This window comes from Monodelphis domestica, chromosome 5, assembly GCF_027887165.1.
Source record: "Monodelphis domestica isolate mMonDom1 chromosome 5, mMonDom1.pri, whole genome shotgun sequence".
In the NCBI taxonomy this organism is placed as follows: Eukaryota; Metazoa; Chordata; class Mammalia; order Didelphimorphia; family Didelphidae; genus Monodelphis; species Monodelphis domestica.
This window is the reverse complement of record NC_077231.1, coordinates 258,940,359-258,968,210: the sequence shown is the minus strand read 5'-3', so window position 1 is coordinate 258,968,210 and position 27,852 is coordinate 258,940,359. Positions and strand designations below refer to the sequence as shown.

General features: G+C 35.9%; 1 protein-coding gene across 1 annotated transcript in view; it reads left to right on the top strand.

The window, feature by feature from the left end:
- The window catches only part of MYO3A (myosin IIIA), a 274,518-nt gene that overhangs the window by 219,863 nt on the left and 26,803 nt on the right, over nt 1–27,852 (top strand). Inside the window, exons 26-31 of the mRNA XM_056800079.1 lie at nt 2,629–2,834; nt 11,943–12,054; nt 14,681–14,843; nt 16,075–16,198; nt 18,837–19,776; nt 21,881–22,028. Of these exons, the coding sequence (XP_056656057.1) occupies nt 2,629–2,834; nt 11,943–12,054; nt 14,681–14,843; nt 16,075–16,198; nt 18,837–19,776; nt 21,881–22,028 (1,693 nt within the window). The remainder of the gene's footprint in view (nt 1–2,628; nt 2,835–11,942; nt 12,055–14,680; nt 14,844–16,074; nt 16,199–18,836; nt 19,777–21,880; nt 22,029–27,852) is intronic.

Genomic DNA, 27,852 nt, shown 5'->3' with positions numbered 1-27,852 from the left:
GGAAGGAAGGAAGGAAGGAAGGAAGGAAGGAAGGAAGGAACGAAGGAAGGGAGGAAGGGAGGAAGGAAGGGAGGGAGGGAGGGAGGGAGGGAGGGAGGGAGGGAGGAAGGAAGGAAGGAAGGAAGGAAGGAAGGAAGGAAGGAAGGAAGGAAGGAAGGAAGGAAGGAAGGAAGGAAGGAAGGAAGGAAGGAAGGAAGGAAGGAAGGAAGGAAGGAAGGAAGGAAGGAAGGAAGGAAGGAAGGAAGGAAGGAAGGAAGGAAGGAAGGAAGGAAGGAAGGAAGGAAGGAAGGAAGGAAGGAAGACTTTCTTTTCCATGCCTAGGAAGAGACTTGGGTAGTAAAACTTTCCTAAATGAAAAGAGGAGAATTCATCTCTTAATGAGATGATGGGATATAGCTGAAAGAATCCGTACTGGGATTCAAAAGAAACCCAGATTTTAGTCCTGCCTCTACATGAGTCAACACAGTGCAATTTGGGGCAAGTCACTTAACTAATTTGGGTGGTCAGTTTCTTCAACTGCAAAATGAGAAAGATGGACTGGAAAACCAGTTAGGTCCCTTCTGACTCCAAGATTCCTACTTGTTTATTCAATCAAAATGATCACATTAACCAGCTAAGAGGAATAAAGCTCAAATAGACTAAAGAATTTAGAGGAGAAAGTGAGAGTTGAATAAAATATAGGTTTATGGTACAATAATTTAGATGCAAAGAGATGCAGTGAGGTAAGCTTGCAAAGGAAATGCATGCACATACACAAGTTTCTTGAAGTCATCAGTAGTCAGCTTGCTGTCCAGTAGTTACTACAAATATTTTCTACCCTAGCTAAGAAGAATTTTCTCATCCACAACAATAAATTGCTTAGCCATCCTTATGTGGCATATACTTGATGGCTAACAATAAACTTAACTTGAATTTGTCCCTTGCATGTCAGAGTTGCTTTAGATGTTTATGTCAGGAAAGAACTGCCAAATAAGCTGTCTCTGTATAGAACATGTGGCATAATGAATCACTGCAGGCAGCCCTTGAAACCACAAAGATGTGGGTTCAATTTCCACTTCTGACACATATTAGCCACATGGCCAAGAGCAACTCATTTAACCTTTCAGATCTCTCAGCAGTTGACTAAAGACTAGGTTGTAAGGGGACAGTTAGGGGGCACAGTGGATAGAGCACCAGGCCTGAAGTCAGGAGGACCTGGGTTCTAATCTGACCACTTCCTAGCTGTGTGATCCTGGGCAAGTCACTTAACCCCCTATTCCTAGCTCTTGCCATATAAAATCTAAGACAGAAGGCAAGGGAAAGAAAGGAAGGGCACTAGCTGATCTATATTGCTGAACTGAATTTTCACACTAGGAATGTTCTACTTGCAAGAAAAAGCATTTCCATTGCGTAACTAAATGACATAATTGATAATTTGTTGTATTTGGAGCCAGGAAGAACTCAATTAAAATCTGGCTCAAGATACTAGACAAGTCACTTACCCTCTTCCAGCCTCCATTTCCTCATCTGGAAAATGGGGATGGGAATAGGGTTATAATGAAGATAAAATGACATAATTATATAGTGATTTGCAAACTTCAAAATGCTTTAGAAATGTTAACTATTGTGAAGACAATTATAATTTTACTATTACTCTCATCTGGCAAAAAAAAAGTAGTCTGATTAAAAGACATACTGAAATAGGACTTATATAGTAATTTCAGATAACATTGGATATATTTCTAGTCATTTTGCCAGCCAAATCTCATTCTTTAAACATCAGTCCTTAAATAAGACAATGCATAGAGTATATATGCATATCAGCAAAAAACAATACTGGTTTATGCTGCCTTATAGTCTAGGGTGTGTTTTTTGTTTGTTTGTTTTTGTAGTATAGCTTTTGAATTAAAATCTCATGAAAGCAAAGTGTAGGAAAAAAATAAGCAAAGCACATCTTCTATGAATGGCAAAGTCCTGACGTAGCATGCATTTCTGCCTTTAGAGATTAGGGTTAGACTCTGCGTACCAGAAGAGATCCTCCCATCAATGACTCAGGTTCTGTAACATTAAACAGTGATCCTTACTCCATCAAGACAAGTTTTATAAATTTTGCACCTATTTAATTTTCCAGGGACGAAATCCTTAATAATATAAAGTATCCAAAAAATCTTAATGAACTTATTAGCTATTAAATCTTACAAATACACAAAGATTTTGGGATTACTTGGTATCTGGCTGAGCTGAAGCTTACTTTAACAGTTTCCCTAAAAATTTTAATAAGCAAATGAATAATGGAAATAAAATTGGCCAAGGAGCCTCTGTACTCTTTAAGTGTACAAACTGTGTATACATATGCTTTTTAAAGCACTTAGTAAATAATGTTATAGATACTTCTCAGCTATTCACTAAAGAGGGTCAACCATGGACCTCTACTAGGCAATATTCTCATAGACTCTTTCTAGTTAGCTCATGAACCTAAAAATAACAAAACTTTCTTTTTTTCAAAATAGTCTATGATTCAATTGTCTCATTAATTTGTTTTCTCTGAACTAATGAGGTGTTATAATGTTTCCTTTCTCAAAAAATATTTTATAATGAAAAGAAAATTTGCTTAAAATACAATGGAAAGTGTGTCATTATTTCTTATAGTATTCCCTGATGGATTTGTTATCAAAGATGGTGGTTGGCCAGCCTCACTTCGTTCGTTGCATCAAGCCAAATAATGATCGTCAGGCCAGGAAATTTGATAATGAGAAAGTTATGTTACAGTTGCGCTACACAGGAATTCTGGAAACAGCAAGGATTCGGAGACAGGGTTATTCCCATCGTATACTCTTTGCTAACTTTATAAAGCGGTAGGTAGAGTCTCTCTATATAATATTCATATGCTATAAGTGCTAATCTTTCCCTTTTTAATGTGCATTTATTTATATCATTAAATACTACCCTGTTGCATGTAAAACAACTTAAACATTTTTAATATTTAATTATTTTATTGTTTCTTACAATTAAACACTCAGTTAATTCCCTCCCTCCCTTCCCCTCATTAGAGAAGGCATGATTTGACAAAAAAATATGTGTGAATATAAACTATATCTTGCTTATTTCTATTTATCATTTCTCTGGAGGTAAACATATGTAGTCATTCTTAAAAGAATGTTTCTGTTGCTGTGTATAATGTTTTCTTTGATCTATTCATTTCACTCTTCATAATTTCACATGGGCCTTTCCATGTTTTTTTCCAAATTTACCTGTTTGTCATCTCATACAGCACAATAACATCCCATCACAATCACACACCACAACTCATTCAGAAGATTTAAAATTAGTTTCTAATTCTTCAGTTTCTAATTCTTTGACACCACAGTGTTTTAGAACATAAAGATTCTTTTCTTTTTAACATTTTTTAAACTTTTTTAACTTCACCTTAGTAAATAAACCTAATGTTGGTATTGTTAGATCAAAAAGTTATGTGACTCTTTGAACTTAATTCCAGATTATTCCCCAAAATGATTGGATCATTTCACAGTTCCACCAAATAAAATTATGAAAAGGAGAAAAATGTATTAATAAACAAAAGATAGAAATAATTGTGAGACATAAAATGAATAATTTTGAATTCATTAAATTAAAATGTTTTGTACAAATAAAACGAATATAGCCAAGATTAAAAGAAAAGCAGTTAGTTGGAAAAGAATTTTCATAGAAAGTTTTTTTTAAACCCTTACCTTCCGTCTTGGAGTCAATACTGTGTATTGGCTCCAAGGCAGAAGAGTGGTAAGGGCTAGGCAATGGGAGTTAAGTGACTTGCCCAGGGTCACACAGCTGGGAAGTGTCTGAGGCCAGATTTGAACCTAGGACCTCCCATCTCTAGGCCTGGCTCTCAATCCACTGAGCTGCCCCCAGAAAGTTCTTCAGACAGAGGACTCATAGCTAAACTATATAGAGAACTTTGTCAAATATATAAGAATAGGAACCATTTCCCAGTTGATAAATGATCAAAAAATATGAGGAGACAGTTTTTGGATGAAGAAATCAAAGCTCTATATAACCATATGAGGGAAATGTTCTTCATCATTATTGATTAGAGAAATGTAAATCAAAACAACTCTGAGTTACTTCACACCTATTAGATTGGCTAAAATGATAAAAGGGAAAAATGACAAATAGGGGCATTAACATTCTTTTTTATCAGTTCCAGATTGTCTCTATCCCTCCTGGCTATCCCTCACTGCTTGAGCAGGCAAGCAATATTATATATTATGAACACACTATATAATATTGCTTGCCTGTATATATATAAAAACTATTTCTTTATTAGTTATGTGGCAAAAGAAAACACACAAAAAAAAGAAAAAGAAAGAAAAATTTTAAATTATGCTGCAATCTGTACTCAGAATTTGTCAGTTCTCTCTCTGGAGATGGTTTGCATCATGGATCTTTTGGAATTGGCTTGGATCATTGTCTTGATCAGTATAGGCTTTAATAGTTGATTATCCTTACAATGTTGCTGTCAACTGTATACAATGTTCTCATAGCAGTTCGTAGAAGACTTTCCAAGTTTTTTTGAATCATCCTGCTCATCATTTCTTATAATTCAATGATATTCCATCACAATCATGCATTACAACTTGATCAGCCATGAAACAATTGATTGCATATCCCCTCAACTTCCAATTCTTTGCCAATACAAAAAAATAGAGTTGATAGAAATATTTTATACATATAGGTCCTTTTCCTTTTTCTTTGATTCCTTTGGGATACAGAATTAGTATGGGTACTGCAGGGTCAAAGATTATGCACTATTTTATAGTCTTTAGGCAGAATTCAAAATTGCTCTCCACAACAGTTGAACTACTGCACAAGCCCACCAACAGTGTATCAGTGTCCCTATTTTTAGTATTTGTCATTTTCCTATTCTGTCACGTTAGTCAATCTGATAGATCTAAGCAATACCTCAGAATTTGTCTTAATTTTAATTTATCTAATCAGTAGTGGTTTAAAACATTTTTCATGTGTCCAAATAGCTATGATGTATTCTTCTGAAAATCATCTGTTCCTCTCCTTTGACCATTTATCAAATGGAGAATGGCTCATAAACTAATAAATTTGACTCCATTTTATATATTTGAGAATTGAAGCCTTAACAGAGAAACTTGCTTTAAAATTTCCCCAGTTTCATGTGTTTTTTTTCCGTAATTTTGCTTTATTAGTTTTATTTCTGCAAAAACTTTTAAATTTCATTTAATCAGAATTATTTTATTTCCTATGATTCCCTCTATCTATTTTTTGGTCATAAAGTCTTCCCTTATCCATAGATCTGACAGGTACATTTTTTTTCCATTCTCTGGGTACTAATCTTTCTTGGTACAAGACGCCATCTCAAAAGAAAGAAAAGTAAGAAACAGGGCTATTTTTATACCAAAGCAACTTTTATTCTCACAAATTATTCTACCATTTTGAAAAAAAGAAGCTTTAGTTGACTTATTCCTAGAATCTGCTGTCATAAGATGCCCCAGTTTAAAGAACAGATAGAATTTGTTTTCCCAGTAGCTAAAAGGAAGTATCTTATGGTAAAATATAACATGTCATAATCATATTTTAAAGTTAATATCACATAAATAAAATGTGTCCTGGATAAAAAAAATTCTTGTTTCATTGGGAATAACTTCTTATTCATTTAATTCTTTAACATTAGAGGAATTTATACACTCATAGAGCTAGAATGGAAAATAGAATTTATCTGTTTCCCTAATTGTATACACCAGTAACCCTCAGCCCAAAGAGTTTAGATGACTTTGTTTACATCAGAGTTGTTTCTAAAATCAATGTCTTTCCTATATACTACAAGGCCCCTTGTATAGACATCTCCCCAGTTTCCTTAACTTTAGCACCTTCCTTATGAGCTTAAACCCAATGTATCCTGTATATGGTTTATTCTTTGCATTGTTGTCTCTCTCATTACACTCTCAGCTACTTGAGAGGAAAGTGTTTTCTTTTTTTCTTTCTTTGTAGCCTTAATATTTAGCACAGTGCCTGGCATGTAGTAGATAGTTCAATGATAATCAACTGACTTACTGTCCTCCTGTGTTGCTAAGATTTAGTAATATGAGTATTACTGTTAGTATGTAAACTAAAATATTTCTAAAGCTTAATTCCACTCCAATTCTCGTGACAAAACCTTGGTTCAAAAGGATTTTCCAGCATAAGATGCCTATGGCTCCTTTGAAGAGATTAAGGTATGAATGGCCCTTAAGAATAGCTCAGAGGAAGCTAGGTGTCTCAATGGATAGAAAACCAAGCCTGGAGATAGAAGTTCAAAAAAAAAAAAAAGGTTCAAATCTGACCTCAGACACTTCCTAGCTATTTGACCCTGAGCAAAACATTTAATCCCCATTGCCTAGCCCTTACCACTCTTCTGTCTTGGAACTGATACTTACTATTGATTCTCAGATGGAAAGTAAAGGTTTGGGGAAGAAGGAAGGAAGGAAGGAAGGAAGGAAGGAAGGAAGGAAGGAAGGAAGGAAGGAAGGAAGGAAGGAAGGAAGGAAGGAAGGAAGGAAGGAAGGAAGGAAGGAAGGAAGGAAGGAAGGAAGGAAGGAAGGAAGGAAGGAAGGAGGGAAGGAGGGAAGGAAGGAGGGAAGGAAGGAAGGAAGGAAGGAAGGAAGGAAGGAAGGAAGGAAGGAAGGAAGAAAGAAAGAAAGAAAGAAAGAAAGAAAGAAAGAAAGAAAGAAAGAAAGAAAGAAAGAAAGAAAGAAGAAAGCTTCAGAAAATCTTGAAATTTTAAATAATATGTAATGATGGAACCTATTCCATTTGGAAGTTAATTATATTTTTCCCAAGGGATAATCAAGATTTGACTAAGCAGGCCACAAATGTCAGTTTAAAACCTTCAAAGTGGCATTGTTTTTTTTTCCCAGTAATCATTCCTATTGTTCCAGAGATTTATATTTTGGGAAAAGACTGAGAGGAGGGCTTAATGTTTTTGCCTTGTATTATGCAGTCAATAGCTTAGCACAGTGCCAGGGCACATCAGCAGGTACTTAGTAAATGCTTTTGCATGACTAACTAGTTGTCCCTGTTCTTGACTGATTTACCAGCCTTTATAGGAAGTCAGTCAAGAAATTCAATGGTATGTATCCATCCTGCCCAGGTAGTCTCATGAAATTCCATTTGGACTGACAGTCACTCAGAGACCAGTTTAACAGTAGGTATCATTCAATATTAGCTCATTGCCAGTAGGAAGCATTTCATTCTTTGCGCTTATATCCATCCCCTAGTGCTTGAGAGATGATAGAGGAAGAGAGGTTTCTTAATAAATACTCAGTGATGGAATAGCATTTAGAAAACACCACTATGTGCCAGGCACTGTGTTAGGGACTGAAGATACAAATTTAAAAAATGAAACAAGTCCTACTTTCTTTCTTTCTTTTTTTTTTTTTCCGCGAGAGGATTTTTATTGCGGCGCGGGTGGCGGCGGCGGCGGAGAGCTGCCACGGTTGTCGCCCGGTTTTCGAGCCTAACGGTCTGGAAAAAAAAACCCGCCCTACAGGCGGACCCCCCCCCCCCAAATCCCTTTTCCTTTCCCACTCTGTCAACTTCTGGGAAAATAAAATGGAGCCTAGGTCATCATTCCAAGAATCCCACCTGACCGGGTCCGTCGGTCTCCCGACTGGTGCTTCTCTTTCGCTGGGGTGTACCCCCCCTTTTGCCCCCCATCCCTGGCCAGCCCCGGGACCCGGACGAGGACGAGGCTGGGACTGAGTGGAGCTGGCTCTGCGCCCCCGCCTTCCCCACAAGTCCTACTTTCAAACAATTTACATTCTTTGTAAATTAATTGATAAATTGATAAAATTAATATAGTTATATGGTTATAAAAATATACAAAGGGGGCTAGTTTATAGCTCTGTGCATAGAGTGCCAGGACTAGAGAAAAGAAATCATGGGTTAAAATCTGACCTCAGACACTTCCTAGCTATGTGACTCTGGGCAAGTCACTTAACCCCCCCCCCCCCGCCCCCCTTTTCCAGCTCTTCTGCCTTGGAATCAATTCTTAGTGTCAATTCCAAGACAAAAAGTAAGGGTTTAAATATCTGTATGTGGCTCTGTGTGGGTCTGCATGTGTGTGTATACAGAATAAATACTAATTAATATGAAGTAATCAAACTAGAAGTACTAGAAATTGAGGATGCATCAAGGAGGAATGGAGATGTGCAGGGCATCACTTTATCCATAAGGAAAAGAAAATAGAGATGGTAAAAAGTTCATGTCAAAGTAAATTTAGAATCTCTTTATAATTATTTGTATTTAAAGTACATTTGCACAGAATATAAAAATTAATGATAAATTCTAATAAAATTACTTTAAAATTTGGTTCAATTGACATGACTGGCACAAGGGCACTGACAGTTAAGGGGACCAATACAATATGCAGAAGGTAATGCTAGAGTTGCATCTTGAAGGAAGTGGGTGATTCTCTAAGGAAGAGGTGAAGAGGAAATACATTGTAGGAATGGAGCCAGGCAATGCAAAGACAAAGATGTGAGACAGAGTGGTAACCATGACGAATGGAGAGGTCATTTTGGCTGTTTCACAGAGAAAAGGAGAGAGAGAATGATGTACAGAAAGTCTAAGAGGTTAGGTTGGGACCAGAACAGAAAGAAAGGTCTTTGAAAATTAAACAGAGGGTCAGCAGAGGTTGTTAGAGTCATCTGAGATTAATTCTACAATCTACTGTCCTGGGAATTACTCAGCCAGTTGGGTGTCACCAATAGAGTCCAGGAGTATGGTGGATAGCATTTGCATTTGCAGAGATGGGAGCATGTATTCTAGATATGGGAATGGATAAAAGCATAGGAAAAGACATTAAAGAAGAGAAGCATAAGATGTATCTGAGAGACAGCAAATTGCCTAGTTGGGCTAAAGTGAATGATTGGTGTAGGGCAGCCAAGAAAAGTAAGACTAGAAATGTTGACTTAAACTGGATTGTATACATCTTTGAAAGTCATGCTAATCATATGGTTTTCAAAGTAGTTTTCCTTTTGTTAATATGAAAACAAAATACAGTTCTCTTTAGGAAACTGGGGTTGGTGATCGCTCATTTGAAAGGTCAGAAACTCCATTGAATTTTAAATTAATTTGAAAATGTTAAATTATTGTGGAGATGGAGAAAAACTTGGGTGGCAAATGGAATCTTTGAAGGATGAGAAAATAAGTGCTTAGGTGACCTAACCTCAGGCCATCCATTTTTTTAAGTCAATTACTAAATGTTTTGCTTTGTTATTTTAAAGCTCTGCTCTAAATTGGCAAGGAATCTAAGATAAAATGTTTTGCAAGTCCTGTGGTGGTGATAATAGGACCAAGTACTCTCCCAAGTATACCAGTATGTGTGGTGTTGGGCTTTGACTGAGTTTCTAAATGAAATGCATAAATTAGTTAGACCCTTTGGTCAATGTGTTCCAGTTGAACTATTCTGGGTTGTCGCAAAGAAACACATTGTAAATAGCAACTACATTTCCTGAACTCACTTTGCATATGAGTACATATCAATCAGAACAATTTCATACACTCCCAGAATTTAAGGGTTAAAGGAACATCATCTGATCCAAACTGTCCCTGACCAGGAATCCTTCACTTGGGACCTCCATCATTCCAACTTCCTTTCAGCAACTCAGGTGTTAGAGAATGTTACCAACTAATTGAAACTCATTTTTGTTTGGGATGACCCCTACATTTGGAAGACTTTTCATCTGGCCAGATCAAATCTACTTCCTTTCAATTTTCAACTACTGAAGCCCATTAAAAGGCAATTAATCTCTCCCCACTAAAAGCTTGTCATATAATTGAGGATAATTGCCTGGGCACTCCTAGATCCCATTTTCCCTAACCTAAGCATCCCCCTTCCATTTAATTCACTTTTACATCTATCTCAGACATTGGCTATATGGCCCTCAGAACATATTAACTTAAGTTCCCTGAACCTCAGTTTTCCCATCTATTAAATGGGATTAATAATAACACCCATCCCATAGAGTAATTGTGATCCTCAAATGAGGTGATGCGGTGAAACACCCTGCAAATCTTAAGATATATTTCAACTAATTTCAGTTCTTGGTAGTATTATTAGATATCAGAGTAAAACTGTAATGAAAGCAGATTGTCAGTATCTTGCTTAGAAATGGCCTGTTATAAGCTATGAACCAAGTGGTTTCCGTTATCCTGTGGGAACTACATGCAGGTTTTATTTATTTTATTGAATTAATTCAGAATATTTTTCCATGGTTGCAAGATTCATGTTCTTTCCCTTCCCTCCTCCAAACCCCCTCCCATAGCCCAACACACAATTCCTCTGGATTTTACATGTGTCATTGATCAAGACCTATTTCTATATTATTGATATTTGCACTAGGGTGATCGTTTAGTCTACATCTCCAATCATATTCCCATTGCCACGTGATCAAGCAATTGTTTTTCTTCTGTGTTTCTGCTCCCACAGTTCTTCCTCTGACTGTAGATAGCATTCTTTCTCATAAGTCCCTCCAAATTGCCTTTGATCATTGCATTGCTACATACAGGTTTTATAAAGAAGCTTCTAGCACAGCCTTCAGGGGAGAAACCCAAAATCTCTTCTGGTTTCCATGATGTTATCCAACCCTAAATTCTTACATATTTTATATGGCTTTTGTTATTGACATTCAACTGTTTTCAGTTGTGTTTGACTCTTCATGACCCAATTTAGGGTTTTCTTGGCAAAGATACTGGAGTCATTTACCATTTCCTTCTCCAGCTCATTTTACAAATAAGGAAACTGAAACAAATGGGATTCAGTGGTTTGTCCCTAAACCTTTAAGAGTCAAAGGCCAGATCTGAACTCAGGAAGATGAATCTTTTGGACTCCAGGTTCAGCATTCTATCCACTGTGCTACCTAGCTGCCCCATTATATAACCAGTATGTGAAAAATACAAAAGACCTAGTAAATCTGTAGGTTGCAGCTTCTGAGAGTATGCGAAAGCAGATATATGTAAATGGTCAATTGGTGGAGAGTTTCTCTCATCCTTCTTTCCATACATTTTGTTCTCAGTGAATCCAGCTTTTCAATCTTCCAAGAGGGAAGCAATGGTAGATAAGCAATGGAGGGAGCAAAGGCTGTGTGGCCATTGTCATTACATTTAACCACTCTGGGACTATTTAATTAACTATAAAATGTAGTTGGACTAGATGATCTTGGTAGTTCCTTTCAGTTCTGAGTCTTTTACCTTCTCCATTTCTTAAACAGAGTCCTACACAAAACAGAGTTCAATGGAGGGGGCATTAGAGAAAAATTCCGTTAAAGAAATGGAGCTAAGTCCCATTGGCCTACTGTTATAGGAGAGTAAAGTAGAAGGAAACTTTCATCCATTCCTTCAGATTACTTTCCATGTACTTCATGAGGTGGGGAAAAACTGGAAGAAAATGTATTCCTCTCCTTTCTAGAGAAGGTCATTTTGCTCCCTCTCTAAGCCCAGTTGCCATATTTTCTTACAGAATGAGGGAGTTCTCTGGGTTATTTTTGTGTTCCCACAGTTAAATACTTACCAGTGAGCTCTGAGGTAAAAAAAATCCTTTGGATTCTCACCTTAAAACCAATTTGATTCTACGTCAACTAGGGTTGATTCATCTGAGTTAGAAAAACCCCAAGTTGAACACAGAACTAAGAGATTCTTCCTCAGACCTCCATTCTCCTTTTTCCCTGAAGGTTGCCACAAGCAACAATCAGCCAATATACATTTATTAATTCCCTATTCTAAGCCAAGCACTGTGCCAAATTCTGGGGATGCAAGAGAAAGGAGTGCCAGAGATTTCATGGCATCTCTCTTTCCCTCTATACCCAGTAGACTAGTGTCTACCTAGAAATGGAGTCAAATGAGCAATCTACACTTAATCCCTTTTTTACTGTACTAACCAAACCTGTTTCTGGCTTTAGGTACTATATCCTGTGCTTCAAATCAAGTGAGGAACCTCCAGTAAGCCCTGAAACCTGTGCTGCCATCTTAGAACATGCTGGTCTTGATAACTGGGCTCTTGGAAAAACCAAAGTAATGTTTTAATATATGTGTAGACATAGAGATGTATGATTTCTCTTCATTTGAGGTTTATGAAATTGCATTTTGATAACTGTAGGGCTAGTGCCATGGAATTGAAAATAAGACAACTAAAGGGCGCTTTTTCTTTTTAATAGTATCTCTGCTTTTTTGTGTCACACAACCTCAAAAAATTAGAAGTTCCTCACAATGCCCCTTGTTCTGAGATTCTAGCCCTGAAGGCAATTTCAAGAAGGAAATATTCTTTCAAAGCCTTGCAGAAAGAAAGATGCTATAATGAATATAACAATAATGTTCCTACATAAAGGTTGACTGGTTTCTTTCTTTGTGGTAATTGTTCCAAAAATGAGTTGGGAAAAATTCGTAAGTGACCATATTGGTCCAATTGGCCTCCATTGCACTTAGAGCCCTTAGGTCTAAAAATGGTTACTGTCACCTTTGAGTAAGAAGCTCTCCAAAGTTGTTGTAACACTAAGAATTAATTGCTATTGAAGACCTGGATTCAAATCTTGACTGATGCCTCTGTAGTGTGAATAAATTGCTGGTGTATATCAAAGAAGGGAGTTTCCACATTGGAAGTTCCCCATATCATGAAAGTCCATACCAAAGGGGGAAAGGTGTAAGATGGAAAATCATACTTCAAATCAATTATTTCACTTTTTCAAATTCATATCCCAAAATCCAGTCATAGTTTTTGCCTAGAGAATTTTATATTTTCAAAGTGCTTCATTTTAAGCATGTGTGAACAAAGCTATTTTAAGGGAGGGCTAGCTTATACCAAGCCATTTTTATGGAATGGAAAATCATCTCAGGACAAACACCCCACTTAGTTCTTATCCTAGTCCAAGAACCTATATAATAGAACACATAGCAATCATGTGACAGACAGAGACACACATTTTAACAACATTTTTTTCTTTCGAATACAAAAAGATAGCCAGTTTAATTCAACATTAATTGATTAAGTACCTATTATATACATGACACTGTCCCAGGTACTAGGCATACAAAGAAGAAAACCAAAAGGTTCACCCTCCTGGTCAGAAAGCAAGTCTTCTTAACTACAAATGGAGTTTTAACTCATCAAAAAGGCTGAGCCCTCGTGATATTTGTGTAGCATTTTCAAACTATTTGTATTTTTCCATTTCACCTTTTCCAACTCATTAAGATGGATAAAGGTATTTAACATAAGGACATTTCTAATACTGTGGGGAAAATGAAATGATGACCTTTTTAAGGAAATTGAATTTGAAATGAATTGTCAGCAGCAGCACAGACTAAATATATCAACTTTTGAGTTACATAGAAATTAAAAGCTTGATCTAATCAGAAGGTATAGTGTTAATTTGCTTGCCCATAGAGGCAAATTCTCTCGCATTCGAATTCTCATATGAAAGTAGCTTCTAGTACTTGCTACTCACACATGACCTTGAGTAACTGCAAAAATTCTGTCATAAGGGTTAAATGGGTCTCATGTCTCAGTTGTCAGGTTTGAATTATAAAAGCTGCTTTTTTGGCTACTGAAATACAATTTCTTTGCAATGAGCTATTAATAAATGTTTAACCTTTCAGTGGGGGAAAATATGCCACCTTGTTCCTAAACGGTTATAAGTTCTTTGAATAAAGAAGATTTAGTCCTTCAGACAACTATTTACTTTGCTTCATTGTGTATTTCCTATTCTGACATGCCAGTCTAGGTGTGCTAAAGTAAGGCCAATGTCCAAAAAGAATATACATCCATGACTTTCTAATGAGTCTGTAGACTTATCTCTATCCCCCTTTTTGTTCACCTGAAAAATGAATGTTTCCAAGTCTCCAACTTGGAAATTAAGCTATGAGAAAAGTCATTTGGTCTCATTTTCATATATTAACTTCAGTTAATTTTAGATTGAAAGGCTTTAGAATAAATGTTTTAGAGATTCCAACACTGTTGGTTCATTCTATAAAGCCAGTAGTTGTTAATTATCAACAAAAGGACTGACTCCTGGAAGATGGGTACAGTGGAAAGAGAGTAATAGATTGCGAGTCAGAAGTACTGGGTTCAAATCTATATTTGACTCTTTTAGCTACAGACATCATTTGCTGTTTATGATGTCTGTGACATGGGAGAAATTACTTTGCCTCACTTGGGTTCAGTTCCATCTTGTACAAGGGGATCAGGCTGGATTAGATGATCCTTAAAACTCTAATCAATGGTCTATATCAGAAATAGCAAACTAGAGTAGTGGGCCAAATCTTTGTTTTAAGATTGTAAAAATCATTCTTAGCTCTTGATCTGTGTAGAAGGTGGGCCCAACTGGTCATCAGGCTGAATTTTGTTGACCCCTAGTCTATATTGTGCCAAACAGGGTTTTCTGTGATCATAATAATTGTAAAAGCCCCATAGCCTATTGTTTTCCAAGTCCAAAATTATAGTAATAGCATTTAATAGTATATTAGAAGCTCTAATGTTGCAGTTTTTGTAGGTAGCTTGATGAATGTTAAAATATGCAATTAATATGCATGCATCCTTTCTGCTGCTTGAAAAAGCTCTTCACATAGGCATGTTATAGGATAAAAATTTGACCCTTTTAGCTACAGACATCATAATTGCTGTGTTGTTTTTCTTAACTCTTTAAAGGTATTCCTTAAATATTATCATGTGGAAGAGTTGAATTTAATGAGAAAGGAAAAAGTTGACAAGATCATATTGATACAGGCCTGTGTCAGAGGATTCTTGGGTTCAAAGAGGTATAAAAAATTACAGGAGAAAAGGAAAGAGAGTGCTACTAAGATACAGTCAGGTAAACACATGAAAGCTCTTTGATTATGCAGTAAACAATCCATCGACTTGGATATGGGTTAACAATTGACATCAGATCATATTGACATCAACCACATCTCATTCATACCTTTTTTTACATAGTTTGATCTAATTACAGATTTTCCTTATCCTCATGCATTAGTGATTCTGAATCTAAACTGACTTGGCTTATGGTGTACTGTTTAAAATATAGGACACTTTTTTTTTATTTCTACTTCTTTGCAATTTCTGATTCTATGTGCCCTGGCAATGTCTGAATGAAATGTAATTTACCTATCACATAAGCCAGAATCATTGATGAAATTCACTAATCATATTGCTTCGAGCTTTACAATATTCTCAACTCAACAGATAACGTGGATTTTGTCTGTTTCTGCAAAGGTTGTCCATAATTCCATTATTTTTGACAAGTTAATTAAATCTCCCCTTTCTAAAGGTTATCCTTTTTCTATTGACTGTAGAGAGCATGTAGTCATTGCATTTACTTTATATCCCAATTCAATTGGTGCTTTTTTCTTGATTTTCATTTTTACTAACAATTTATATTGTTACATAGAATGTCAAGCTAATAGTCAAGAAATTCAGATTTCTACTTCACTGCTGTTTAACTTCCTTTGACCATCAGGTGCCAAATGGTAAATTCTGAGTCCTTTAACCATAATATTCACCCTAAATAAAAAAATAATTGTTCATAATATTAAGAATACCTACTAAGCATTTGAGAGGCTTAGAGAAGTTCTAAGAGAGCACTTTTTAATTGTCATCTTTCTCTTAAATAATTTGAGTATGTCAAGGATTAACTACAAATATTTATTGACAAACACCTGACAAGTAAGTATTGTTTCTTTTTTTTAATAGATTTAACCTGCTCAGATCATCCTAGCCTACCAATGTTGTTTTAGATCTACTTTTGTATTTGAATTATGGGATGTTTGCCTTTGCAATCAAGCTTCTCTATAACTACGTATATACCAGTATTCTCTAAATGTCATAACTTGTCACCTGGAAAGTCTCAATGATGGTTTTCGATTATCACCACCATCTGGAGACTCTTCTGCCTTTCTTGGGGCCCTTAATTTCAATTTTTTCTGCTGCTGTTTTATTTTGTGACCATTTAGCCAATAAAACACAGTCAATGTTTGTGTTTCTCTAAGCAGTGTTCTTTAGTTACATAATTACTAAAATTAAATATGTGTTTTAATTTGCATTAGTTGCACGAGGGCATCTGGTCAGGAAACAAAGGAAAGAGATGGCTCAAAAGACAGAAAAGGAAGTAGCCACTCTCCAGATTTGTGACCAGGAATTTGAAAGAAAGTTCAGCTTTGAAAGGAAAAGGTATAGTAATCCTTTCCCAGCACTGTGTTCCCTAACATATGCAAAAGGAGTCAAGATTGCCTCAGTGTAGGTAAAAGTCCTAACCCCTCTACACCTTTGTATACAACTTCCACAAGCTACGATGGCTGAAAAAAAATTATCACCAGCCTTTAAGTGATCAGCTTCTCCAAACTTAGCTAAAATAATCCTTAGGGGATAGATGCACAGGCTGTTAAAGGGCAGTTTTTTTTAAATCTTCATATATTCATTAGATCTACACTTGTTCACATTGATTTAAGAAAACAGGGTCACCTCAGTAACACAGTGAAGCATCAGAGAAAGCTTTCAGTGGAGAACTTTGAATTTAGATTTGAAAAAATCCATTAATGTGCAAAAATTAATAATTTTTCTACAAATATGATTCATGTCATTGCATCTAATATTAATGAAGGTGAAACAGCATGGCAAAGTGGGTCAGGGACTAGATACACTTTGATTCAGTTCCTGCTTCTGGCACATACTAAAGTTACTTAACTGTAGGACAATTTATTTATCCTCTCTAAAGTTAGAAGATGCAGGAGGGTTGCCAGTCTGTATTGGGATTCATCATTGAAAGTATTTAACACCAGTGATACTATAAATCTGTTCTTTAGCCTCCTGCAATCTCTCTATCCCCTGCCAAGTTACTAAATTTCAGTTTGCTTTTGGGAGTCATGTCTATCTTTGTGAGTATTTGTTTATATTGTCTTTTTTTGGATCCCAAGTCAAGAGATCTAAAGATCAAAGAACCTCAAAGACCATCTAGCACAATCCTCACACTCTCCCATCTTACAAACTAAAAAATGGAAGCTAAGGAACTTAAAGGATTTTCCCATGGTCACACAGGGAATAAGTACAAGAGGCACAATTTGAACCAAATTCCTCTGACTCCAGCATGTGCACTGTCCTCTGTACCACAATGCCTTGCTCACCATGGTCTCATGGGACCATCCTGGATTGTTATGATATTTTAATGCTACACTGATGACATTTTCTGGTGTTAGAAAATACAACTACAAGTTATTTTGGAAATATCCAAATTATTGGTACAATATGTAGGATTTATAAGGGCTCCTTGGTTCCTTCTAGTTCTGGGACTACTGACTGATGAGACAGCATGGCATTATGTAAGCATGATGGGCTTAGAATCAAAGGACCTAGATTTGAATCTTTCTCCTCTATTTACCATGTGACCACCTTTAATGAAAGTGAAGCAGCATGGCATAATGGGTCAAGGACCAGATGCACTTGGATTCAATTCCTGCTTCTGACACATTCTAGGGTTATGTGACTGTAGGACAATTTATTTATCCTCTCTAAAGCTAGAAGATGCAGTTGAGCTGCCAATCTGCATTAGGATTCAACAATGAGAGTACTTACACCAGTGATACCACAGATCTGTTCTTCTATTATGCCATTCTGTCTCATCAGACTTATGCCAATGAAGGCAAGCAAGTCTTCAGATTTTGCAAGGTGCTGTTCTAGGTACTGAATCTTTTTATGGTTGTCCCTCCAAAGTCTCACTTGTGAGTACCACTGGTAGAAGTGAATACATATTCTTCACACTGAAAGAAAACTGACATAAAGAAAGTGAGGACAATGAAGATTATTTAATGAAAATATGGAAGAGGGAAGTCTGGGAGTTACATTATTGTTCCTTCATTTTCTAAAATGTTCTGAGTGCAGAGGGCTCTAAGTATATTGACAGGAAAGCTGGGCAACTTTGTGGGGATGAAGGGTTTATACAGTCGGCTTTGGGGTCATATTTAGATATATTTGGTGTTAAATCTGTTTTATAGGTATTTCTCTTTCTAAGGAAATCTATAATGAAGGAAATGAACTGGAATTGATAGACCTTGATATGTGCTAGCATTCAAAAAAGGGATTAACTTTTCAACATACCTGTCAGTTGATTGGTCACTGTCAAATTATTATTTTGCTTTTTCTTAAAACTGATTTTGAATTAGGGCATTAAATTATACAGAATATTTTACAAATAATGTTGTTTAATCTTCACAACAGCTCTGAAAGGTATGTACTACCCACTATTATTGTCTCCATTATACATATGAGGAAACTGAGGTCCAACAGGGAACCTGCCTATATGATCACTCCATTAGTAAGCACGTTGGTGGAATCTGAATCTAATTCTCTCCTTTGACCCCAAGCCCAGAATTCTTTCTACTCCTACCACCTCCTTTAACTATCTGGAAATGGCTTTTGGAAAAAAATATTTCATTAATGTAACTCCCTAGGTTTGCACTTTGAGTTAGTGATACAGTAGAGTTAGGAAGTCTTGATTTCAAGTCCAGCCTCAGACACTTTCTAGTTGTGTGACCCTGAGCAAGTCATTTAACTGATGTCTGCCTCAGTTTCCTCATCTATAAAAAGAGGATTATAACACCTACTTTGCAGCATTCTCACATGATGAGATGAAATCATTTCTTTAATATAACTTAATACAATGCTTAAGACATAATAGATACTGAATAAATGCTTATTCCCTTCTATCATCTTCCCTCTTCCAGCTTATAAAATACTTATTACTTAGTACCTAGATATTACCCTGTGAAGTGTAATTATTTTATATGCATACTCAGATATAATGTAATTTATACAGGGACTTCATTGTGGAAAAGGAATACTCTGAAAATGTGGTTCCTCCTAATGAAGCATTCAATCAATCTCCCAATAATCAAGGAAATGTATCAGTCATGAGAGAATCTAGTTTAAAGGCTAAAGAAGAGGCCATCAATGGCATTCAGTATAACTACAGAGAATGTCAAATAAGCCATATAGGTGGGAAAGAACTTCAGCAAGAAGCTCTAATAGAGGACATTAAGTCAGAAGTAAGCAGCCTGGAACAAAATGGTCAAAAGGATCTGGAAGCTATAACTAAGATAGAGACATCTGATAAAGACACCACTGTGATTCAGAGGAACTCTCAGGGCTACCATGAAGAAAAGAAGTTTGAGGAGCTAAAAATGGTATATTCTGAAAAGAAAGCTCCATCAGAAAAACCAAACTATATGGGACATCAATTCCGAGATTGTGACCCCCACCAGAGTTCATTTAAAAAACCATTGGAAACTAGTCTCAGCTTAAGATATCCATGTGAAGACAGTAAAAAGAAAGAAAGAAGATCATCTTCCTTTATCCAGAATAATTCAAAGCATGGCCAAGAGAAAAGCCATTTGGAGCATGAAATAATAATGCCCATAGGGAAGAAGACAGAATTAAAACAAGATTATATGAGAGAGAAAGAGAAACACATTGAGCAAAAGAAGCAAGACTTGGAAGAAGATAAAGCCGCAGTGTTCATTCAGAGCAAATATCGGGGCTATAGAAGAAGACAACAGTTAAGGGATGGAAAGCCCTCTTCTTCTATTAAAAAACAAGAGTTTGCCTCAGGAAAACCAGACATAGGAAGGCACACTAGCAATGCATATTCCTATTCAGTAAAACATGGAGGAAGTTTTAATATCAAGGCAAGGGATGAGAAGGATTTAAAAACAATCACAGAGAAAGAAGCCTTTGAGTTGGCTGTTTTTTCAAAACAGGTAGGTTGATAGGTTCATTTATATTCTGGTAAAAATATATTATCTATAAAATTAAATATATATTTTTAAAACAATATTAGGGGAGGTCTTTGATGCTGATGTTATCCACGAGTTATAGAGATTATTAAGATTTACACAGCAATTTACTTATATTACTTATATTTTATCATTTCATTTTCACAAAACAACCTAATGGGGAGTAGGTACTACAAGTATTCTTGAATTCATTTTAAAGATGAGGAAATTGAGTCTCATAGGGATTTAGTGATTTGCCCAAGGTTGTACTACTTTGTCCTTTAAAAGAAAGAAGCTACGTACTGAAATAAGAAAATGAGTATGTTCAAATACATATTCACTTTGTAACCCAACTAATTGACAAATACGTAGGGTCAATAAGGATACTTTTATACAGTAATGGCATTGATGGGGTTTTTTTTCATAATGACAAATAAAATGCTGATATTTGATAATAGAGTTTGCTTTCGTGTTTTGAAATTATTGATTGGAATCTTGCATCATAACTAAGAAAAATCCCAAGACTGTGATTTAGAGCCAAAAGACCTTATTGCCTCAAATATTTGATTTCATAATATCCTCAAAGTATTTAAGATGACATTTTAATAAGGATAGTAGCCAGAGTTCAAATTGAGTTGCTATCAGACAGTGAAGGGACTCTAGAGAAAACCTATTCATTGAAGATGTGGCAAATCACCTGGAAGGATTATCATCCTAATATTTTGTGAGGAAGTTTTCCTAAGCATATAATAGATACACATTTGTAAGTCAGCGCAACATAGTAATAAATAAATAAATAAGATAGGAGACCCAAGTTTTAGCCTCAGCTCTGCTGTTACCTGGCTGGGTGATCCTGGGCAAATGAATCACCTGTTTTCCCTTTGACTTCCTTATTTCTTACCTTTTTTTCCTCCTTTCCCTTTTCCAGTTTGATTTTGACACATAGAACCTCTAGATATGAAAGTCTTGGTTCCATGGAGGAAACAGAGGAAAAGAGGGACCAAGGAAAAGGATCATGATTCTAAAGAAAAAGGGGAAATTAGATTTACTTTTATGATGCATAATCAATGAAGATAGTGAGCATAGCATATTCCATAGTGACTTAGAGCAGTGAATGATCCCACATCCCAGTATCTTGTCCTTGCCTGAGATTATATATATATATATATATATATATATATATATATATATATATATATATAGTGAAAAAAGAACAGAATGCATAGCTCTCTGAGACTATACTTAGAAGTTTAAGGGGTATTATGAATATCTGTGACTTTTCTCACAAAGCTCCATAAAATTATTCAAGTTTTTTTTTTCTTGAACTCATTTTGATATCAAAGTTTTTCATCCATTTGGGGAAACTAATACAATACTATGGGGGGGAGGAGTTAAGTAACATTTTCAATAACCCAGAATTTTCTTCTTCTAAAGATAAGGAGTATGAAACCACTAGGAACCCTAGTCTCAAAGGAGAAATTGAGGATTTGGGACCAGAAATTTAAATTTAGGGAGACATTCTTAGGCCACTGGTACCTGAAGACAGTGGAAAAGCTCATAGAATGAATCAAAGTAGAGGAAGGGAAGAGCTGATGGACCAAAAGTAAGCCTGAAGAAATATACCTGATGGCTCAGGGAAAAGAAACTCAGAAGAGAATGGCTCAACAGTAAAGTTAAAAGTGCCAAGAGGGAAAATAGTAGTTAGCAATGTCACAGACAAAGGATAGGACCAACAAGACAACAGAAATAGGAACAGAGAAAAGACTTTTATATTTAGACAGGAATTCAATTCAGTTCAATTAAATAAGCTTTTACTAAAAAGAGACCCCTTGAGAGGCACCGGACTAAGAGATAAAAAAATAACATTGAATATAGATGGCCATAAAAGGAAAACAGGAGTTGGAGTGGTGATAACTTTATTGATTCATCATAGTATACGTAAAATAAAAAATGTTTAAAAATAAGCCAAGAGACAGACATGACTGTCAGGGAGAAAGCTGGAAGTGGGCAGTTTTTCAAACCACTGCCAGGAACATGGAATGTTGGTTCCCTTTTTTGGTGTAACCTAAAAAAATGACTTTCTTTTTAGATATCAAAGTTATCGGAAGACTATTTCATTCTGCAGAAAAAACTGAATGAAATTATTTTGTTGCACCGGCTGAAGCCTGTTTACCTTAATATTCATCCACCAATCAAGCCAGTTAATAGACGATTTCCTTCTCATCACTGTTTTTCAGGTAAAATTCTGTAGTCTGGGCCAGAGGTTAGAGGGAGTAGAGAAGCCAACATTGCTGTTTTTTGGGAGAGACCTTAATTTGGGGTCACTTCTTTGGTGCAGGAAACTGCTTTAGTATCCTTTAGAAAGATACTCTAACCCATACTTCCTGTCTCCTTTTTCCTTGTGTTTTCTCCTCCTCTACTTTTATCAGTTTGATTCTAATACAAGACACCTTCGTGTTAGAGTCTTAATGTGATTTGTTGAACAGAGAGAGGGATAGGACCAAAGGAAAAGATCAATATTCCTTCAGATGCTTTGTTTAGGCAGGGTATTAAGTAAGCACAGAATGGATGGGTACATAATGGGAAGAATCCTAGACCAAGAGCAGCAATATGCCTTTTGCAGTTGGGGCACTGGACTTGATGTCAAAGATGTATGGGCTCTAATCTGTCTTAGTATTTTTGTGACCCTGTACAATAAATAAATTATTTGCTACCTGACTATGTGCATATATCAAAATATTTGAAGGCCTAGAGACAGACTGGGGAAGACGAACAAGATGAAAACTACTTTCAAGTATCTGGACTACCACCTAGAAGATGTGTTCTTTTTTCCCCAGAGGGCACAAGTGCAGTAGTCAACAAGTCATCAAGCATTTATTAAGCACCTACTATAACCCAAGGACTGTCCCAAATGCTGGGAATGCAAAGAAAGGCAAAAATATAGTCCCTTTCCTCAAAGAACTCAGTCTAGTGAGAAACATGACAGGTAAAGTACTATGTATAAACAAGATATATGCAGAATAAATTGGAAATGGTCTAAGGGAAGGCACTGAGATAAAGAGGACTAGGAAAAGCTTCCTGAAGAATGTGGGACTACAAAGAAGCAAATTTAGGCTTAATTTTAGGAAAAACTTCCTAATGAATACAGCTGTCTGAAAGTGGAATGTGCTGCCTCATGCTTTGGAGATCTATAGGCAAAGGTTGGGTTCTATTTGTGGTTTATGTAAGTAGAATAAGTTCATTTCCAGATATAGAACAGATTAGATGGTCACTGAGATGCCCTACAACTGACATTATTTATTTTTTATTCTGTTAGCCTAGGGGACAAAAATGTGTCCCTAAAATTAATACAGTTGTTTGTGGTATATGTGTATTCAAGAAGGACTAGCACCTCTGATGTGAGGTATAAAAATAATTTTTCCTATTTACATGTTTAATGTGTAAATTGGTTCAGCACAAAATCAAATCACCTATAACATGAACAGAGAAAGCTTTCTATCAATTATGAAACTGGACCCTAAATCAAAAGCGATTTTCAGGGCTGCTCATCCACTCTTGCTGGCCACTAGGCACCCAATTCTCACCTGTGGCTCCAGGAAGTCATAGCATGAGCAGCGGCCACACCCCAGGAAATCATCTTGGCAGATAGACTAAAACCAAGTTGAGGGTTAACCAATGAGAAATAGCCTTGCCAATGAGTTAGGGAATATCTACCCCAAGCATATAAAGACTTCTTCCAGTAGAATGGATGTATGAAAACAGTTTGCTCCAATGGCCATTAAACCAGTGGAAGCAAGCACCATAGAGTGCTTAGAGCGAGGTAAGACATAGAAGATGCCAAGGTCATTCACTGCACTATACTTCACCATCACCAGTCATCCTGACTTTTATCTTGCCTCTAGATTTCAATTTTCTGGATTTCAATTACTCTGGAAGAGAGTGTGAGGCTGATGACTTTATGCAACTCTGCCTTCACAGAAAAATCAAGACATCACCTTTAATGTCATTGGTCCTTTTCGAACGCAAAGCAAAGTTACTACACAAACCATTGCAAGATTCCACATAGACCTCCCAACTCCATTTTCCTCCCAGATGATTCTATCATTTAGAAATATTAATTGTTCATTCCTAATGTAAATCTTCAGGCAATTATGATAAATAAAAATGCACAAATCTGTGCACTTTTAAGAACATTTAATTGTATATAGATTATGTGCACAGCCATGGAAAACTTGACCCTTCTGTAGAAATCTTTTGGAAAACTAGATTATCAATGATTACAATTAAATAGGCTTCAAATTTCCTGGAGTGAACCATGACCTTATTTATGGGAAATCTTTCTTTTCCCGGTCACATGTTTAATGTATAAGTTAGTTCAACACAAAATCAAATCGTCTGTAATGTGAACAGAGAAAGCTTTCTACCAATTATGAAACTGAGCACTAAAGCGATAGCAATCCATAGACCACTTATTTTTTTATTTGCTCTGATGTTCACATTAAATCCAAACTGGTAAGAGTTAAGTGCTTCTGCATTATAACTGAGAACAATGCCATTTCCCACTTAACTAATAACAAATGCTGTTCTGGTTCTAAGTGCATAGAAGACATCACCTGCATTGCATTATTTGTCCTCGGATTAAGTGAAAAGGACTACTTTTACTTGTTGTTGTCCCTTATTAATTATAGTACACCTGGCAATATGTCATGACCACTATATGGAGGGGGGGCTTAATTGTAGAGGAAATAAGCCTTTAGGTATAGAAAAACAATTCAGAGAGCATGTTCCTTAGCTGTTCTTCCTGAAGATACAATTACCCAAAGGAATACATTTTTTGATGATGGACAGTGGTTAGCTACAAAAAATTCAATTGTATTACAGTGATACATTTGCTTGGTATATCATTAAGTATTTAAATATTGCACCAAGACAGCCAATGTCTTTTGCCTCACTTTTTCATACATTAGCTAACATTTACATAGCTCTTAACAAAGTTCTTCACCCATCTCATTCAATACTTAACCCAACCTTGTGAGATAGATGTTATATTATCCCCATTTTCATGAAAAAACTGAGGCTGAGAAAAGTTATGTGATTTCCAAGGACCATGAAAATAATAATAAAAACAGCAATAATGATGATAACAATAGCAATAGCATTTAAATAAGTGTCTTATGGTTTACAAAGTATTTTTCCATATATTAGCTCATTTTATCCTCACAATAACCCTGTGGGGCAGGTGCTTTTATTTTCCCACTAATTTAGATGAGGAAACTGAGATTAAGAGAGATCTTGACTTATCTAGGCTCACACAGCTAGGTAATCGTTATCATCTAAGTCAGGATACAAATTCAGGCCTTCCTGATTCCACATCTGGTGTTCTAATCCCAAGCCAACAAGCTGCCTTACAAAATCCAATGTGTATTGATATTTTTTGTTTATCGCTAGTTCATCTTTAATAGATATTACATTTACATGTCAGCCTATGTTTTAATGATGATTGAAAAGATTTCCTAAATTTAGGCTTGTTAGACACGTGCATGTCATCTTCCAGTTGTAATACAACCGTCTCAAAATGAATATTGCATGCTGGACAGGAAGCCTTGTCTACATTCATCTGGAAATAGACTAACATTCTTCATCTGACACCTTAAAAGATATTGGATTTTATATTTTAGGGGGAATATTTTTCATTAGCAACAGAAAGCAAAGAAATTGGAGAAGAAATAATGTTGCTTTGCACCAAATGTGCAGCTGAAAGATGATTACTCTTCCAAGTCAGTCTGCCATCAGGAATCATTAAGCATTCTGTACCTCTTCTCCAGGATAAATAATCACACTTGTGGCTCCAAAAGTTCCTCTACAACTTACACAAGTAGACGGGTATCAGTGCAAGAAAAATAATTACTTTGTTAATTACCAGAACCAACTGTGGACCAGCTATCTTCTTTATATTTTCGAATTCATCTTCATCATTACTATTAATTTATTATGTGCCTCTCCATGTAGGGTACCATTCAAATTAAGATAACCAGAAATCTCAGCATTTGAAGACTTTATAAAGATAGGCAACACAGAATCAATTTATACATGTTTATTGATAACTCCCTATGTGTGCATGAAATCGAAACTGTATTACTTTGTCATTTCTGCCAAGTAACTCATTGTTTATGTTTTAAGTTAGTTAAAACAATCCATTGTTTCACTGGACTGACCATTAGTTTAATGGAATTCATGAATAAACTCAATTCAAATTGTTTCTAGACACACAGCCTCACTCTTCTGAACATACCACACCAATATATGCATCTTTTTAAAATTAGTGCAATATTAACATTATGGGATATAATCTAAAGGGTAATTATATAAACAACTTAATGGAATTAGTAGAAGTGTTTATTTTGGATGGATACCAAAGTCTCTTTATCCTTTTATTTCCATCTGGTCTTATTGGGAGGGGGTAATCAGTTACCTTTTATTTATGAAGATATCTTTAATATACCAAAAAAAAGTCCTTGAGAAACAAGATAACTAAAGAAATTAACTATCAGGTATAGAATATCTCTCATTGGGTTTGCCAGGTGTTGCAAGGTCAACTATAACAAGAAATTGGGTTCCATTTTATCTTTCACAGAATTAAACTAGGGAATTCCTTTTAATTATTCTAAACCAAGTACCCAATCCCTGTATTGCCAAAATCCTTAACTTTTTCTCCTCTTCTCTTCTGTTATATCCATTTTGGTTGTTTTACCATTATGTTGGATGATGGGAAAGGAGGGATCACAAAATTTAATTCAGGAAAATGTTGCTCGTTTATTCCTATTGAAAGATTTGATGTAAGAAAATGCCAACTAGCCAAAATTAGACTTTTAAATTTTTTTCTAGAAATATTTGTTGTGTGTATGCTATTGTGGATCTTACTTACCTTATCCCCTTATTTGAGAAGTAGCTAAAATTAAGTTCCATAATAACTAAAGTTAATAACATTCCGTTATTATATATTAAATACCTGCATATTACTTTGAAATTGTAACTTACACATAAAGCTCTTGTTTTTAGTTTTGATGTTTGTCTAAATTTTTCTCTATTTTCTATATGACTTACCTACTTTTGTGTATTATCCCTCCCCTTAGAATATGAGCACTTGAAAACAGAAATTGTTTTGGTTTTCTATTTTTTAAACCCTTACCTTTTGCCTTAGAATCAATACTATTTATTGATTCCAAGGCAGGAGAGTGGTAAGGGCTAGGCAATGGGGGTTAAGTGACTTGCCCAGGGTCACACAGGTAGGAAGTATCTGAGAAAGTATATGAAATCATATCTGAACCCAGGACCTCCAATCTCTAGGCCTGGCTCTCAATCCACTGAGCTACCCAGTTGCCCCTTTGTTTTTCTATTTTTATCCCCAGTATTTAGCATAGTACTTTGCACATAGTAAACATTTAATAAATGCTTTGTTCCTTCCTCCATTCTCAGCAAGAAAAAACAGGGTTACAATGTAATCATCATAAGTCTTATCTTCAACATTTTCTCAAAATGAGTTTTTGCATCTCTGATGCTTTAGGAAGAAGAGACATAAACATGTGGCTGAACTAATTCACGGTTTTGGTCAGTCAAATTATGCATCGATTATATTTGACCTATTTACAGAAATCACAAAAGAATTCTAATGATGGAAGCATTTTGTAGAACTATCAAATTAAGGAATCAAAGTTTCCACAAAAATATGATCTTTTTATAAAAAAATTACTGTAGAGCTCTCTTTATAAATCATAAATAAAGAACTAAAAATCTGGCTTCATACAGAGGTCATCCTCTCACTTTACAGAAGAGGAAACTGAGTCTGAGAAAGATGAAGTAATTGGCCATGTTCATATAACTAGTAGGTATTGGAGGTAGGATGAACTCTGGTCTCCCTAACCCTTCTAGGGGCAGCTAGGTGATTCAGGAAATAGGTTACTGAGCCTGGAGTCGGGAAAACTCATCTTCCTAAATTCAAATCTGACCTCAGACACTTAGTAGCTGTGCAATCCTGAGCAAGTCACTTAATCCAGTTTGCCT